The following is an 18152-nucleotide window of genomic DNA, read 5'->3' as shown; positions in this document are numbered from 1 at the left end:
TTTTTTTTTTCCAAAAAAAGGTTTAATTTCATATATATAGTTTCAATTGGTTTCAATTTAGAAGACAAGATTGCACAAGACAGTTGTATCCACATTTATTGATATTTGTAATTCTATGTTAACTTAGGCATATTAACTATGATCTATGAAGTTTCAAAAGAAGTCATACAAATACCTACAACAATTACAATTTATATTAGATTTTTTCTAGACAATAATCACCGAACAAAACAATTTATCCTATATTTCAGATTATTACAAGGTTTTATCTTCTTTAATTGGAATATAGACTAAACACAGAAAATGAGAAATGTAGAAAAAGGTTCAGTACTTAATAATAAATAAGTACGCCTACTTCTGTAGTATTGAAATCAATTAAGACAGACAAAAAGTCAACATTTTATTTACATATTTGTTTTATTTAGACATACACAACTCGTATATCTCCTGAAGGTTTGTTCATGTCCGATCACTTACGCTAATTTCATCCCTATTCATCGGAAGAAACAACTAGTTTGTATAAAATACATGATTCTATTTTCTTGTTCGATTACCAAAATTAAAAATTACAAAAAATCTACAACATTTTCTGCAATGAGATCCAGAACAATCATCGCTGAGTGGAGGGCGGCTGCTCACACGCACGCACACACACACGCACGCACGCTTGCACACACGGACCCGGCGCGCCGTCGGAGACCGTTACTCTCTAACTTTAAGCTCTGTATAATTATTACTCTAAGAATCAGTTCAAAAGGTAAGATTTCGATACTATAATGTCAAAATTGAATCTAATCAGCAATAATACTCAAGTTAATCTATTAATCCATACTATATTATATTAATTTAATGCAACGACCGCTCCGGATGCGGTCACGTCACATACGCGACGTACTTTTTATCCTTAAAAATTTTCTTAAAAAGATTTCTTAAATATTAATTATGTGGAATGGAATGTCGCGTCCCCGGCGCGGCGGCGGCGGCGGCGGCGGCGGCGGCTGCGGCGCGGGGGACGCGCACGACCGATCACTTAATCTGCAACACAAGTTCAGAGTTAGCCCTTGCCGACCTACGCACCCGCACCGATGTGAATAGCATGTGTGAAGCGACTGAGCTAAATTAAATGTGAAATCGTATACTCTAAATTAAGAATTTATATTATGCTGTGACATTTTAGTTTATAATTTGATAGCTGTCGAATGTTTGTGAATAATATGACTGGAGGAAACGCCGCGCCGACCCCAAATGATTAGGATAAAAGTAAGATAACGATAAATGTTAAGGGATAAATAAATTGATCATGTAGCATCACTGGCAATCTTCCAATGATCGATATGTTAACCCGCATGCAAAAGACAAGTGGCGAATTTAAAAAAATGAGCGCATACAATATCAACGCAACATATTCACCTTACTATTGGACTGAGATGACTATCGGCAGGTACTGGTTTGTGTCTAGTAGGGCTGGTGCCTCTGGTTGGCGCGACCGCCGCCGCCCCCGCGCTGCTTGCCGCCTTGGTAGCCTGCTGCAAGATGTCACGATAAGGAAACTTCGAAAAGCATAGCACCAATGAGAGTCAACAAACTTAACGATTAAATAAAAACAGGTTCGGCGGCGCGTTAGTCATGCCAAGAATTACGTAGCGGTACACTCACGAGTAACGGGAAAACCACAATGAGTATATTGTACTCACTAGTAACTTGCGGCTTGCGTCTCAATGTGTAAAAATGACAAATTAAAGAGAGGTTTTAAATGGAATAAACTGTCAGCTTTATTCAAACTCGCGAGTAATTTTAATTTAATCAAAATATTTTAAAATTTAATCAGTTTGGTAATTTCTTTCCAAAAACGATTTATACTGTGAGTGAATCCTTTGAGCTGAAGCTAATAAGAACTTTTTTTGATAAATAGTGCGTAAAATATACATGTCAAGAAACTAAATAATAAAGACTACAATCTTATAACTCAACTACACTATATACAGCTTTTAGCTTAGCTTTAAGCTTAAAAAATGCAGTGAAATTTTAGTCCCAGGAGCTTTCTAATTTCAACAAAAAAATATATAACATCAAAATGCATTACTATTGAACACGCTCATTAAATACATTTAGCAAAACAAATGTAAAAATTTAAATTAAAACTTGGCGATTGAAATGAATCGGATCTACATCGGAAGCCAAAGTGAAAAAGGCAGTGCAATAATAAATAGACAAGAGATACAACATGTTAGATCACACTGGTGCCGGCACATTGGTAATGTCAGGAATTTATTTAAGGTCACTAGCATAATCAATGTTAACGGCAGAGGTGACCACTTACCATCAGATCGGCCCTCCGCTTGTCTGCCTTCTGTTTCTTCCATAAAAAAAAAGAAAAAAAAATGTTATTACATTTCTATTCATTTTCAGAATCATATAGAAACAAAATTTGTTAGATTACAACAGATGACAATTAAAAAAATAACACTTAAAAATTCAAATGTTATTCACGTTTTATGTGTAAATAAATATTTGTCAGAATTTTACTATTTACTTGCACACAATAAAAATTCACTTTCTACACTAACCAGTAGGTACAATTTTAAGTCATATTGTCAAAGGTAGTTTAACCACAACATAATAAACATAATAGTTTAACCAATCATCAAATAACCTTCACATGAACGAATATCACTTTAAAGGACCTGGTCATATTATTCTTACATCTATATAAATTAATTAGAAATTATTATATAAGCTGAAATAAATTTCCAGTCGCATTCACACATGCAATAGTATCCCAACACTAATTTGAGATTTACGTAAACGATTAAAACATCAAACGACTGAGATGCAAATGAAACGTTTTGGGAACGCGTAACCAACAAACTACGGTAAGGTATTAGTAATACGACAGGTAGTTGCAGCGGGGCCAAAACGTTCGTAACAACACTACATAGACAGGTAGGTCCACACTCTCAAGCTAAGTCTACTCAGTCGGCGGTACGAGAGTGTGACCGGCGGCGCTGGCTAAGGGTTAGGGGTTGGGTGAGGACGGCAGTACCTTTCCCGCGTGGAGCCGCGCGCGCGCCGTAGCCGCCCTCGTACCCTCCGTACCCGCCGTAGTCTGCCCGCAACATAAAGACATTAGTCTGCAGCAGAGTGCGCATCTTCACGCACCACTTGCGTACTATATGGGCTTGTATTCGTATTCCGAGTATTTACTAGCAATAATTCCTCGTACGATTATATCGTGGGCTATATTTCTCTTGATCTTAATATAGAAATGATGATTTACAATATACAACTACTTAAGTATTGACATATATATAGTAATTAATGTACCATTAATAGACCATTCAATCAAATATATACAATGCGCGGATTGGCATATAGCTTATTGTCTTAAGTAACTTCGTTGTGTGTAAATATTACTAAGTTTATGAATATAACTATCCAGCGTTTAATCAACTAAATGTAAGTTCGTCAGTATATTACAAGATCAATTAATGCAGTCTTACAACATTAGTAATGTTAAATTAATTTGACTGATTGAATGTTACTCTAAAATCGATGCTCACGCCGCGAGTGTCGAGACAAGTCGAGTGGAGTCGCGTGGACAGCGAGCTGCGAGCATGCGTGTTAGTGGGGGGCGCGGGAGCGCGGGGGGAGCGGGAGCGGGCGGGGTATATATGGAAACACATTGATTTTTGGTAACAGTGCTTTATTCAAAAGCTTCATCATATCTTTATCACTTTCACAATGTCTCTCCATATATTACCCCAATTACCCAAATGTAGCATGTGGCGAGAGCGTTAATAGGTAAATAAAAATACCAAAACAAATAAAACTCGGGCGACATTGCTACATATGTCAAAAGTGGTATTACAAATGAACACTTATAAAACGTAAGGCGGTAACATATATGTACAAACATAGTACCTAGTGAAACAATGATAAAGAGTGATCGATAGCTGCGTGGGCACTCGCTACTGCCGCTAACATACACGCGGGCGGCTCGCAACAGTGATGCAAATTAGTGGAAATAAACTAAATAATGCAAATTAAAATGATCTTTCCAAATGTTATAACTATGAAATGATTTTACTTTAAGATTACACAGGAGCAAGTTTCCTAACTACGATCGTTATCAGAACAAACTGTCGCCCCGACGACTTCACTACACATTATCTCGATAGAATATCAATGTAAATACGCAGTTATAATAGAAAAATAAATATTTTCTACGCACTAAGACATACACCTAAGGTTCACGCGACTCGATATCTCCTTATCGATCGAATTATACATCAGCGAGGAGGTATCTCAAGGACGGAGGGCGGCCCCACTACGCTAACCTAGCGCGGCGGGCGAACCGCGACACGCCGCTCGCCCGCCGCCTTACTCTACGTTTACATTCTAGGATCAGGTAACATCAGTCGAGGTAATGTGTCGGTGAGCAGGCCGGCCTAGCCGGCTCACTAGTGCTGCTTGCCGCGTTTACCGTAATTGGGGTATCCGGAGTAATCGTATCCGCCGTAGCCCCCGTAGCCGTCGTAGCCGTATCCGCCATAGCCGTAACCGTCGTATCCGCCGCCATATCCTCCTTGGCCGTAGCCGTAGCCGCCGTAGCCCTGGTTGCCCCATGCCCCTTGGCCGCCGTAGCCCCCGCGGCCCCCGCGCCCGCCACGCGCTCCCCTTCCGCCGCGGCCGCCACGCCCTCCCATTCCCCCGGGTCCGTCTGGTTTTGGCGTCGCCCTCTTAACGTCGACCTAAACAATAAGATTAAAATTAGATAAAAATTAAATTAAATGTCGACATTACAAAAACATCACGTCCTAATATTGGTGTTCTATGAAGAACTCAACGAACCTCCTTGCCTCCAATTGTTTGTTTGGGAGTCTTCAGAAGTTCATTGACCACCTGCTCAGACTCGAATGTGATAAAACAGAAACCTTTTCTTTGGTTCTTTGTTTTGTCAAAAGGCATCTCCACATCTATAACCTGAAAAAAATAATCATGATAAATTTTTGAAGCTTATTATTTCATATTTTTATGATTGTGAAATGTAATCAGGGGCCCGGTTTTATCTTCACATACAATCTAGATATATTTCAATCTCACCAAAACCGGAGTTGTCATCATTTACAAACTCATTTTATTTTTAATCTCAAATCATGTAAAACAATACTTACTGTTCCAAAGTTATTGAAGAAGCTTTTAATTTCTTCATCGGAAATTTCACTGCTGAGACCTCCGACAAATATTTTGCCATGCCTCGCCTTTGCCTTCTTAGGGTCTACTTTCTTATTATTAATGGTGTGATCCCCAGCAGCCATTACTTTATCAATAGAATCTGGCGCTTTGAATACGATGAAAGCGAAGCCTCGTGACCTGCCCGTGTTTGGGTCTGTCTTGACATTGATACTTTCAATCTCTCCATATGCACTGAAGTGATCACGTAATTCCTCTGAAAGAGAAAGAAGCAAATGTAATATCTAAAACATATATTTCACATGATAATCATATTTTAGATATTTTGTCAGGATTGTGGGTAAAGATTTCTTCAAATTATTTCAGAAGCAGAACTGAAATTGATCATCATTTAATATTGAGCAATAATAGAAATGTATCGAATTATAATGAAGTAAATCCCTGGGACACTTACTGTCTGTGGTTTCCCAGCTCAGGCCTCCCACAAATAGCTTTCTGTAAGCACACAACAAAATTATCAAAATGAGAAAGCACAAAGGGACAAATTGCCTCAATTTAGAAACTGACTTAAAAATTACAATTGAACATTAACACTATGCAGTACTTGTTTACAGTACTTTACAGCTACATTTTGTTACAAACAAACTCCAAGCACTGCGGCAAAACAAATTCAGAAACCTGTAAGTTACAAAAATTAAACTGCAAAATTTAACATTATCAAGACAACGAGAAATGAAAACAACAATGTTACAGTGATATCGCAAGATTTGAAATTGGCAAGTGTGAACGAGGCCCAAAGTTAAGTGGCCAAGACTATCTAGTCAGTTTGGTCGTTGTTTTACTTTAGTGTGAGCCCTTGCGGATATATACCATGACGTCCTCCGGCGGCAGCTGCGGCGGCGGCGCAGGCTCACACCTGCAGAGAGACAGGGCGTTAGTAGCGCTCCAAACTGACCGCGGCGCCGAGGGCCGATCACCCGACGCCTTCCTCGGCGCCATAACGCCGTACGCACTACCACCGATTTAAAATCTTGCAAATTGCTAAATAATTAGCTTACACGGTCCACGCCCGATATTTGACCGTAACATTCAATCCACTAATCGAATGTGAAAATAAAAACTGATGCGAAAATCGATAACGGGACCGCGCCGGCGGGAAGTAAGAGTGACGCGCGAGTGACGCCATTTTACGACGAGCGGCTACAAAATGAATTTTAATAAATATTATAACCTGGAATTTAGCTGAAATAAGAACTAGGACATTGATGACTTAATTTAATACGCGAAGAATCCACTGCAGGAATAAAAACATTGAATTTTGAAAAAACCTCATGGATTAAAGTCGATTACAATGCCGATATTGATAATATGCCGGACCGACGCCGCCATTGCGGCAAGCATATAATTACTGTGAAAATAAATTTACAACGCAAAAAGCTATTTTAAGACTGAATAGTTAATATTTTACTTAGATTATACTATATTACACTTTACTATTATCGTGATATAAAATAAACGGTTTTACCTGTCGTCATCGCGTCCTGGAGCATCAGCACTGTTATGTTCTTGGCCATCACCGCCACCGTTCTCCGCATTTCCATTCACTTGATTTTCAGTAACGTCTTGTGCAAAATTATCGTTATTTGCCATTATTATTACTATATTTAGACTTAAAGTAACAATAAACTAAATCTAAGGTCTAAATACGACCTTCAACGCTGAATGCCAAATGCAGAAGAATGAAAGAGGGCGTATGATGAGTCGGCGCGAACTATTCCGTAATGTTGGCTAATAGCAGAGAGACGCGCTTTTTTGCGGACATTTTCATCCCTTCTACGATTGCAGCCAATAAGAAACGAGGAGTAGCTATGAGGTCAATGGCACGTACCGGTATCAACAAGGATGCAATAACAAATAATACCAAGTATAAATGAGAAGGATAGATTTGGCAATTAATCAATACTTTTACCAACATTGAGAAAAAAAATGCCGCCTATACTTATGAATAGTCTCGTCCAGAAATATTAACGAACAAATTAAAAATGACTCTTTATATTTAATAATTTGAAGGAATACTTTATATTTATTGTTTCAGATACTAAGAATTATAAAAGAAATACGTATATTAAGTTTAAATGATGTATCTCAACTGTTGATATAAACATTTAATTAGACAATAGTTATACTAAATTCTACATAAAAGTGTAATAACTATAAACAAATAACAATATCAATTGACGACTACTTTAATAAATAATTAATATACCATGCATGATACAGGTCTATATTTATAGCCTTTAGTAATGCTTGTTTTAGATATTAACAAATAAAATGAACTTTTTGCAAGTTGCAACACCATAGCCAAATTGACACCGAACGGTGAGGTAGGCTCTTTTTCTGTTTTCAGTACTTATTTATCCTGAAAATTACGCGATTTTCGTGACGATTCGTTGCAGATTACACCTCTTTGATGCCTATAATTTATTAAGGTACGTTTTTAATCGTCATTATTTAAGAAAAAGTATTGGGAGTGTAATATTTTGATTGTCGGCAGAAAGATTTCGTTCGATAGGTTAAAGCCCTAGTGTTTCTATATTATATCAACTAAACGATTTTTTTGTACGTATAAGCGATAGATAAAGGAGATTTGGCTATTCATTATTGAAATATTCTATTAAAGTTGTATAGTGGTAGATGCGTTAAGGCGGGCATGTTAAATGCTAGACGAAATCGCCATGCGTGGTTTGACAAACCCCTGGATAATCAACTGTATCGAGCAGACTTTGAATTGATTCGTCTTATATGTCAAAAACTTTTACTGTTATAATAGTGTTTGTTGATGCTTTAAATAAAATAGTTTATATATGAAAACTACTATTTTTCAAATCGTTTCTTCAGTTCGGTTATGTCTTCGAAAAATAAATCAAGACAAAGTAAATTAACGAAGGAAATAACTCAACATATATAATCATTGCATTTGTATGATTACATTTAAAAAAAAAACAAATAACTGTTTAATGAGGGACTACACAGAAAGTATTACAAAATAAACAATGCATTTTATGCTATACATTTGAATGTATTCAATGTGTAGCTTATATTATAGTTGTATGAATAAAATAAAATTTACCATTTGAGTAAAGTAGATAAAATATAATCTGATATACATTTTCATAGAACAAGCTTTTTTCACTATGTTGTATATGTTTTTATTACGCATTGCTAATTACTTAGATTTAGTTGCAAATAGATTCAATTTATTTATTTATGTAATTCATTAACTGTGTTCGAAATGAAGTGACCTCAACATTCTAGTTCTAAAACATGGTGGTGCATTGAGACTGTTAGGAATGGTTAATATTTCTTATAGAGCCAGTGTCCTGCATGGACACAAATGTTGAGCACCTGACCTAGGTTTCAGGTGAACTTTGCTCCTCTGCTCTACTGTAAACCTCTTTTGTCCTGTTGTCGCTTTGATCCCAATGAAAGATACATTTTAATATGAAACATTTCTGATGAACTGTAACACATACTTTAGTTATATGTACTGAGGTGTACACATGCTTTTTATACCTCATATCAACTAACTTTGATATGCATCTGTGACTACACTAGTGAAGCAACCGTAATTAAATTTGCAATTTATTATGTCATGGTTTTAAAAAAAAGTTACCTCATTATAATGCTGTTTCATAATAACATTGAGATTATATAGTCATATGTGGTGTTGCTGTATTTTGTCAAAATAGAAATGTGAAGACTAAGTATGTTTATAAACATCTCAATCATTCCTAGAAATTTAAATGTAAAACACATTAAAATTATAAGATACATTATTATTATAAAAAGCTTTGCCTGAAGTCTCTCTGTATATAATTATCTATGTCAATTTATAATTTTGTGGGTGTGCTGTATCAGTGTTCAGAATCTATTGCTACTTCAGTATTCTAAGCAAATTGCGCCTTCAGCCATGACTTAGTTACATTAATAGTATGCATTTAGTTAGTTGTTGTTAATTCAAAGTAAATATTATGAAAGTGTAATCTTATGAAATAAAAAATGGCATGGCATTCTTGTTCACTTGTGTATTTTATATGATAGTTTTGTCAATCAAGTATGAAATTTGTTGTTCAAGTAGCGTCAATAAGATATATTATATATTGGTTTATTTTCTAATGCTAAATTTGTATCTTCAGAGGCATGTTGTCCTTTGCCTTTTGTCAATGTATCTTTAATTTGCATTTTTTTAATATTTTTTGTGTGTCTGTATATTTTTATTACCAGGCCGCACCATAATTTATGTTTTAAATTACATTATATTTATTATATATTGGTTTAATACTTTGAGCATTTTTGCAAACAGGTGTCTGTAATAAATAAATGATAATATTCTTGACCTAGAATTGATTCCTGTTATCAAATAAGAATTTTCTCAACTAAATACTACTCACGGATTCTGAACATAGACAGTGACAAGACTCATGTTCTAGGGCAGCGTATAGCGGAGGGCTGTATCGGCGCAGTGATAACAACAGCGATGGTAATGGAGGCGTCCCCGTCCCCGCAGAGCGTCGGCCGCGAGTTTGTCCGCCAGTACTACACACTGCTCAATAAGGCGCCGGCACATCTGCATAGGTGAATATATCAGTATGCTGGACACAAACACAGAGACCTTTTCCGTCTGTTCTAATTTATATGAAATGCGCCATATGTATCGGCATATCAACGTAGGAATCATGGTCATGCTTGACCTACTAGTCGAAAATCAACTATGGGCAGGGTGTGCGTGTTTGTTTACAAATAAAGTGGTGTCATTATCTGCTTATCTACTTGATACTATCGTGAGCATCGTCCAAAATCGATATCATAAGAGCTGCTGCTCTGACATGTCTACTTGCTTGTTGACGACAGTATTGCTTAATAATAAACATCAAACATGTTCTTAAAAAGCTCTCTCATCTCATATTGCTTTTCAAGTTTTCCAACAGTTTAAATAGAAATTAGATACACTTAATGTTTCGTTCTTCTAATATAGTATAGATCTCTTTATTATTATTAAAATATACGTCAGTATCAACAATTATTATTATTTAATTATGTAATTGAAATAAAGAACAAAGGTAATTTGTTGGGTCTAAGTTGATTTGTACAGACTAAAGAACTCTAATAAGTTATGGGCTTCAGAATTTAATTTCTGGGAAGACAAAATTCAATGAATAATATAATACTGAGTTCTCCAAATAAAGATTTCTTTCATTTGATTTTTTTGTGATTTTAATAATAATTTTACAAAATTATACACATGAAGTTACATGATGTGATTTAGAACATACATATTTCTACTTTGTTTTTTCTTCGTCAATAATAATATAATCTTAGTATCAATAATATTTAATTATAGAAGAAAAATATTGAGCAAAATTCAAATATTTTTTTGACGTCACTTTACTACATATTTCTACTACAATAATTGATCTCGTACAGATTCTACAATAACTACTCGTCGTTCGTGCACGGCGGCTTGGACGCGCCCAACCGCGAGACGCTGCCCGTCGTCGGCCAGAAGCAGATCCACAACCGCATTCAGCAGCTCAACTTCCGCGACTGCCATGCCAAGATCAGCCAGGTTCTGCCCGTTCCTTCCCCGTGCGCTCGAGCGAGCCGTGTGCTGACGGACAGGCGCCCTGCCCACAGGTGGACGCGCAGGCCACGCTGGGCAACGGAGTGGTGGTGCAGGTGACGGGCGAGCTGTCCAACGGCGGCGCGCCCATGCGGCGCTTCACGCAGACCTTCGTGCTGGCCGCGCAGTCGCCCAAGAAGTACTACGTGCACAACGACATCTTCCGCTACCAGGTACGCTCTTACGCCCTTCCAGCCACGGACATTGTCATATTTGTGCAATACATTAAGCTCCATCACCATTGTATAAAATCTCGGCTGATTTTGATATTGGATGGAAGAAACAGAATGTATTTTATCTTTGAATAAGAGGCTATAATCACTTTAGATTTCTCGGGGCAAATCTAAGGCACTAACAAGACCTTAATGCTATTGACTGAACTAGATGACGAGTTTGTTGTATGTTGAGTTGAGTGATGGAAGTTTGAATGGACAATGAGATATCACTTGACTACTAATTTAATATAGGAAAACATAGATCATTTCACATAGACATTGTCACCAGAGGAAACAGCCAGTCCTTACACCACCAATGCGCCGCTGCCTATGAGAACTAAGAACAATATCCACTCACCCCTCAATATAGAATACAACAATACAGTTTGCCAGATCAATACATAGTAAATCTTATCACAGGTTTAACCAATTTGAGAAAAACATTTAGTAAGTCAGAATTATTTATCGCAATTCGAGAAATCATTAGTGCCCCAAATAGCATAACATTTAACCGACAGCATACATGATGAACAGCATGAACAAATGTTCTCTGCTAACCAACCAAGGATTTGAAGCTTAAGACGTATATAGTAATAGGAATGGTGCAAATTCAGCCCAAAGGATTCTTTATTATGTTTTCATGTGCCTTCTCAAAGAAAACTCAATAGTGTTCTCGCACTCGGGCTCGCAGAGTGGCCTTATTCCAAGATTTTTTTTATACATAAACTAAATTTAGCTTTGCTCTATTTAATATCCTATAAATAATACATAATAAATCTTACCTAAAGCGAAACTCGTAAGTAAGCTTAATCTTTCCTGGAGGTGTTTATAATAATTACAATGAGCTGTACAATATTTATCAGTATTTGAATTTATATTGGAGACATTAATCTTAAGATTAACTTACAGCAAAATCCTAATTATAAACACTACTAGAGCCAACACCAAATAAGGCAGATTTTATATCAGTACAGTCATTATTTGGAAATAATTGCTACACAATATAATATATAGCAATTTTTTATATATCAGTTACTTGATAATGCTAATATATGGCACTGTTAATGTTAATTAGGTCCAAACTGAAAACGATCAGCGCCATCTATTAGCAGTTAAAGTACTATATATAATATTAGTACAATTTACTTCTGATTTTCCATAACACAAGTGCTTTAGCTACTTACATTGGGATCAGAGTAATGTATGTGATGTTGTCCAATATTTATTTATTTATAATCAATGTTATATACCGGTAATTTGGAAAATAAATTTCCATGGCTCGGGGGTCATGGAAATTTATTTGAGTAGAGCCAGTGAACTGAAACAAAATAGATTTTTTTGTTAAAAGTTTTGATTAATAATTAAATGGTGATTATTACATTGCCGGGGTGCGGTTATCTGTGATAACATTAATGCAAACGTAGGATAACGATGACTAGTTGGATAGCACTTGGGTGCTTATTAAACAATTTACAATTATAAAACGATACATATATTCGAAAATAAAGTTAAGTTACATTTAAAAGTTAAACATTCGTTTATGCTACAAGATCAAAAACAATAGTCTGCCAGTAATATTTACAACGAACATGTATCGACGACATCTAGCTCAATATCATCGCTATATTTATTTAAAATCAATCTCCATCACAGGACATAGTGTTCTCCGACGAGGAGGGCGAGGGCTCCGGCCGGTCGGAGGGCGAGGAGGAGGAGGGCGTGGCGACGGGCGGCTACTTCCCCCCCGCGCCCGCGTTCCCGCCCGCGCCCTTCCCCGCGCCGCCCGCGCCGCCGCACGCGCCGCTGCTGTCGCCGCCCGCGCAGCCCGCGCCCCCCGCGCCCGCGCCGCCCGCCGCGCCCGCCGCGCCGCACCTCAACGGGCACCCGCCGCAGCTCGACGACCCCACGCGCCATCTCGTCGCCGCTCTGCAGGGTATTTCTATTGTCACGCAGACTTCCTCGAGCTTACGTGGCAGCGGCAGCGGCTCATGCGCTCGTAAAAGCCTACTCGAATAAAGTATTCTTTGATTGAATAATTCTGAGTAGAAATTGAGAGACCGTTCACATATTCGGTTGCCTACAATCTACGTTCACGTGTTCAGCGAACGCCATATCGGGCGGCGCGCCGTCGGCGACGCCCGCGGCTGTCACTGCGCCGGCGCCGGAGCGTGAGTCGGAGGCGGCCCCCGAGCCTGCGCCGCAACCCGAGCCCGAGCGGGAGCCTTCGCCGCCGCCGCAACCTTGTAAATATCAATATTTGTCACAAATATCTCATAAAAAACGTGACCAAAGCTAAATCCTAACCCGGTACTCGCGTGTGCAGCGACGCCGAAGACGTACGCCAACCTGCTGAAGTCGGGCGCGTCGCGCGGCTCGCCGCCCGCGCCCCCCGCGCCGCCCGCGCCGCCCGCGCCCGCCGCGCCGCACGAGCCGCGCCCGCGCCCGCCGCGCGTGGCTCCGCCGCAGCCCGCAGGTGCTCACTCCGCCCGAGTGGCTCAGACTTGATTTTTTTATTTGTTGGAAAAGGGCGCCGTGTGATCTTTTGTACGTACACCCGTGACGCCCTCGGGCCTGACCGCCCTCCGATCTAGAGGGTGCCTGAAGTACAGAGAACCATAACCGTAGTCCTTGCGACGCCTAAGACGGTGGTAGAAGGTGCGCATTGCGCTGACGCCTTCTCCCCGGTCCTCTTCGGCGGAGCGAGTAAGCGGAGGCACTGGAAGAGATGTGACTAATTCATCCTGAGATTTGTAATTTCTAAAATGTTAATAGAGTTTAGACGACTTTTTCAATTTCATCCCAAAGCAATTATGATCCCTTAATTGAGTTAAAGGATCAGCTAAATGTGCTAAACCCAGCCATGACTTCAATATCTTTATAACACTTGTATCTAACTTTGTCAGAAAGGTTTTTATCGATATTATAAACAAGGAAAAGCCAAGTCAGGCACGACGTGAAATGGTTATCGAACATCCAAACTTTTCTTTGGTATCAAGGTCTGCCTAACGGAGGTTATTTAGTGGATCTCCTTTGTAATGTACCTAACGAGAATTTTGAAAAGCTTTGCTTTGGCATTCACTTGGTTGCCCCCAGTCCGTCAGTCCACGTAAAGAACTCATACACTTCGTTCAATAGTTCTTGACATTATAATATTTGAATAATGATGTCAATGTAGTCATTCGGTGGCAGAGCTCGACCGGCAGGGATATTAGCATTTGACGAGACAGGTCGACACTAACCGGTCTCTCCCCGACAGGCAACCCGCCAGAGAGCGGCCGGCGGTACTCCGACGCCCAGCAGCTGTTCCTGGGCAACCTGCCGCACTCGGCCACGGAGGAGGAGCTGCGGGCGCTGTTCGCGCGCTTCGGGCCCGTGGCCGAGCTGCGCGTGCACAGCAAGCCGGCCGCGCCCGGCGCGCCGCGACACCCCAACTACGGGTTCATCACCTACGAGAGCGCGCAGGCCGCCGCCGACTGCCTCAACGCCGCCGTGAGTGTCCCCCGCGCCCCGCGCCCCGCGCCCCGCGCCCCGCGCCCGCACCCCGCGCCGCCACTGACGGCCGTCGTGTTCGCAGCCGCTGTTCTTCCCGGCGGAGGGCGAGGGCGCCGGCGTCAAGCTCAACGTGGAGGAGAAGAAGACGCGCGCGCGCGAGGCGCCGCGCCGCCGCCCGCTGTCGTCGCACCGCGCCGCCTTCCAGCCGCGCCAGCCCTACCGCCGCTAGAGTGGCGCCGTCTCGTGCGTATGCGCGCCCCTACTCTATTCCCGTAGCTCTATTGCAAATTACGACAGCTTTCATCAATAAAATCGACTTTGAACTTTCTTCTATTCTTAATAGACCTAAGCGCCAAATGACGTCAGATATGCGGTGCATGAAAAGTGCGTTTGTGTTTTAACGTGTAGCAGTAAAGCCCTAATTCAACTATCATCATCCATCCGAGTGATTTTGGATTTAATCTTTCTTCCCTGCAAAGAACGACTATATAGAAAAAATTGAATGATATTAATATCTGTAGACTGCACAAGTCGTCGAGATGGCCGAGTAGCTCCTAACAGTTGTCGTCGTCCGCAGATGGCGCCGGCGGCTCGTCGTGTGACAAACCTCTACAAGTCTTAGATGTAACTTCGCGTCTACTAAATTCCAGTCGAGCACGAGTCGACTAACACGCTTCGCATATCGCTTCCTTTCGTTAAGTAGTTAGATAGTAAATTAATTTCGTGATCGAGGCCCTCTCGACAGCCGGCCCGTCCGCGCCCGGCGGGACTCGTTGTGATAAATCTAGAATGATCTTTTACTTCATATATTGTTTCAATTATTATTATATTTTAGTAGCGTTCAATTAAATTTCCCGATCGATCGCTCGGTCACACGCAATAATAGACACATAATCCCCCAACCCCCCCAACCCCCGGACCGCCGTCCTGCCCGCAGCGCCGAGACACGCCGAGCGCAGTCTCCACTCAACGACAAATTATTATATGTTTGTAATTATTAAAATAAGTTTATGGTTAAGCAGTTACATTTTTGTTAATAATAACGAATATTCTGTAAACTTGTATCTCGCGTGTTGATAATTATTTATACAGATCGTAAAGTAGGAGCTACATCTGCGGTGTAGCGTTCGCTTTACTGCAGCGAGCCCGTGCGTACGCGACGTACGTGCGGTTCTCGCACGGAGGCGAAGCCGTGGCGACGCGACTGCGATCGGTATATACTGTTATATATCGACTCGAACTGATACTATTAGGGTTCATTCCAAGTCAAAACAGAGTAGTAACACGTTGGGTTGCGTCATAAGTACGTTACTGAGATATTCGATGGCGTACTCGCGTAAGCGAGAAATACGGGTGCTTTCTTATATTAAGACCACCTAGGTCAATACGAATTAATAAGTGTTCAACAATGTTCGACGAGGAAAAAATTGTTTCGTTTAATAGTCTCAAACCGGCGTAGAGTACGTAGTTCCAAAGACGAGACGTCGAAACGGCTTCGCCTTCAATCTCGTTCGTACGAAACGTTTCGAGACAGCGGAGTATGCTCACAGGGTAATGACTTTTTAAATGTCTCGTTAACGATTAGAGGTACTGAATATTACACTGTGAGGATATCCGCCGACTCGAACGGTCAATGCAACTTGCCACCGAGCACTTGAATGTTGTGATGTCAATTTGAAATCGTGACTCGCGAGCGCCGTAAGGTGCGCGGAGCGCGGTTTCACACGGCGAATGCGCCCAGAGCGCCCAGTGCGCACAGAACGCCCAGTGCGCCCAGTGCGCCCAGTGCGCACAGAGCGCCCAGTGCCAGCGCGTCATTTCCGCCGGCGTAGGTCGCCTCGAAGTCGACGGCGATTCTATTTTTTCTGATCATGGAATTTTTGTGATTATTCAACTTTTTGTATATTTTAATTGTATACTAGGTTATTATCGGCTCGCCATACTTTAGGATTTACTGTTGTGTCACGGGTTGGCAACGTATTTTAATCGGCACGTCGGGTCGCCCGACGGCCCTCGGATCCGTCTATCCCGCAACGTTGGAAGCAATACCGAGCAGCTGTATGTGCTGCGGACTCGGGGACGTCGTCGGTCCCGAGTCGAACATGTGAAATGGTTTCATTTTTCCATTATTTATGTACACTTGTAATTTTTCCACGTAACAAAATACATTAACAACATCGACTATGACCAAAATTACATAATAATGCAAAAACAATTTGTTTTATTAACAGCAAGCAATGATCCCCGACAACTCTCTGCCGATGACTGATTTGTATCAATAATTAATTAGTTAACGCATATAAAAACTCAGCTGACTCGTAATTGCGCTCAAGTGACCAGGAGAGAGCACCGCGAGTGCTAAGAGCTGGTACCGGCGCTGCTACTGTTTGCCGCATCACGCAAATTAATATCGCGCATTAATTATTACTGTCGTGGTAGTGTATGTATTATGTAGTTTGAAAAAAAAATAGCGACGATACGGTAAAACGCAGTTTATTATTTTTTGTATACAATATGTTTAAGAGTATAATTCTTATTTAAGCTCAATTAAATACAGTTATTGTATTTGTATGATTGAACCGCTCACAAATATTTAGATTTGACTGGAGTCATACAACGTACGACGTCGAATAAACAATTAAACACGACATATATTAACGACAACTAAACACACTTCGAACAACCGCAGCAAAGCTTTAAGGAATCGTTTTGATGCCAAATCATGTGTAGTCAAAGTCAAAAGTCGACGGAGGTCTCTTGTGCGTGCAGTTAGGGCTACACGAGCTGCATTATTGTTTCAATAAAACAAACACGAAGAAACATTGTGTTCAGAGCGTATCCTGTAACTAGTAACGGTTATACAAGTATGGCTCGTATTGACTACTATAATAGTCGCCGTTTTTGTAATTATTTTTTTTGGCTTTTATTTGTGCTTAAAATGCACACTATTTCGCCAATGTCACGTGCGATTTTTTTCAGTGATAGTTTTTCTGATCTGAGCCCTTCTGCCTATTTATTCTGTGTATGACTTTCAATCAGTTCGCTAAGAAGCAGCACATCACATAAAATTCGACTTGGCTTGCGTCACAGGCATTTGTTGCAGCTCGTTTGCCCCAAGAGTCGCACGCCTCACGATGCATCTTCTAAATTGATTTATCGACCAACTTGATTGGAATATAATTGTATGCGCTCATACGTTCCAATTCCACTTGATAGAACCAGTAGCGCTGGAGGCTGCGAATCCGCTGTGCTGCCGATCACCGAGTATGCCAAGAAGTGGTCTTGCGTCTTAAACATAGAAATTTATGTAGTTTCATCATTCAATTTGACGCTTTTATAATAACAAAACCAACAATATTCTTTGGCTCATATCTAAAATTACATGTTTATGTAATTTAAAATGTTGGGTTTAATAAATACCCACTCAGACTGAAATTAAAATATTCCAATTGAATTATTTGTTTTTTAAAAAAAAATGTTTGCGCTCGTTGTGTGAGTATTATTGTAACCATATTATGTATTCAACAGTTAATTGTGTATTCAACGCAGCCGTTGTGGTACCTTTATTATTA

General features: G+C 40.2%; 2 protein-coding genes and 1 non-coding gene across 32 annotated transcripts; 1 reads left to right on the top strand and 2 right to left on the bottom strand.

Moving 5' to 3' along the window:
* Positions 1-70: 70 nt before the first annotated feature.
* On the bottom strand, positions 71-6982 carry Sqd (squid). 28 transcript variants are annotated; one of them, XR_003369344.2, is made up of 10 exons: positions 6719-6982; positions 5648-5688; positions 5175-5449; positions 4852-4983; positions 4484-4751; positions 3044-3106; positions 2321-2356; positions 1411-1526; positions 1010-1035; positions 71-974 (listed from the first exon to the last, which is right to left on the bottom strand). XR_003369344.2 is itself a non-coding variant. In XM_064216374.1 (9 exons), exons 1-8 carry the CDS (start codon positions 6841-6843, stop codon positions 1456-1458), a joined length of 1011 nt encoding a protein of 336 aa, XP_064072444.1. In that variant the 5' UTR covers positions 6844-6982; the 3' UTR covers positions 71-1114; positions 1411-1455. The 28 variants fall into 28 exon arrangements, 26 of the variants coding, with proteins under 26 accessions (XP_064072444.1, XP_026500322.1, XP_026500323.1 ...); XR_003369345.2 differs by having other exon boundaries at positions 1416-1526; XM_064216374.1 differs by having other exon boundaries at positions 71-1114.
* On the bottom strand, positions 5519-5589 carry LOC113403921 (small nucleolar RNA snR61/Z1/Z11). The gene has a single exon (XR_003369350.1). It is a non-coding gene; the product is annotated as a small nucleolar RNA snR61/Z1/Z11 (small nucleolar RNA).
* A 548-nt stretch (positions 6983-7530) lies between the features above and the next one.
* LOC113403903 (ras GTPase-activating protein-binding protein 2) lies at positions 7531-16795 on the top strand. Of its 3 annotated transcripts, none has more exons than XM_064216575.1 (11): positions 7531-7577; positions 9684-9828; positions 10678-10819; positions 10888-11046; positions 12742-12910; positions 12941-13021; positions 13191-13331; positions 13412-13561; positions 14345-14577; positions 14663-14823; positions 15158-16795. In XM_064216575.1, exons 2-10 carry the CDS (start codon positions 9731-9733, stop codon positions 14807-14809), a joined length of 1320 nt encoding a protein of 439 aa, XP_064072645.1. In that variant the 5' UTR covers positions 7531-7577; positions 9684-9730; the 3' UTR covers positions 14810-14823; positions 15158-16795. The 3 variants fall into 3 exon arrangements, with proteins under 3 accessions (XP_064072645.1, XP_026500321.2, XP_064072644.1); XM_026644536.2 differs by having other exon boundaries at positions 7545-7682; XM_064216574.1 differs by having other exon boundaries at positions 7545-7682; positions 14663-14827.
* Positions 16796-18152: the final 1357 nt, after the last annotated feature.

The sequence above is a fragment of the Vanessa tameamea genome, chromosome 12 (genome assembly GCF_037043105.1).
Source record: "Vanessa tameamea isolate UH-Manoa-2023 chromosome 12, ilVanTame1 primary haplotype, whole genome shotgun sequence".
Classification (NCBI taxonomy): Eukaryota; Metazoa; Arthropoda; class Insecta; order Lepidoptera; family Nymphalidae; genus Vanessa; species Vanessa tameamea.
The sequence above is the reverse complement of the archived record's forward strand: the minus strand, read 5'-3'. Positions and strand labels throughout refer to the sequence as shown.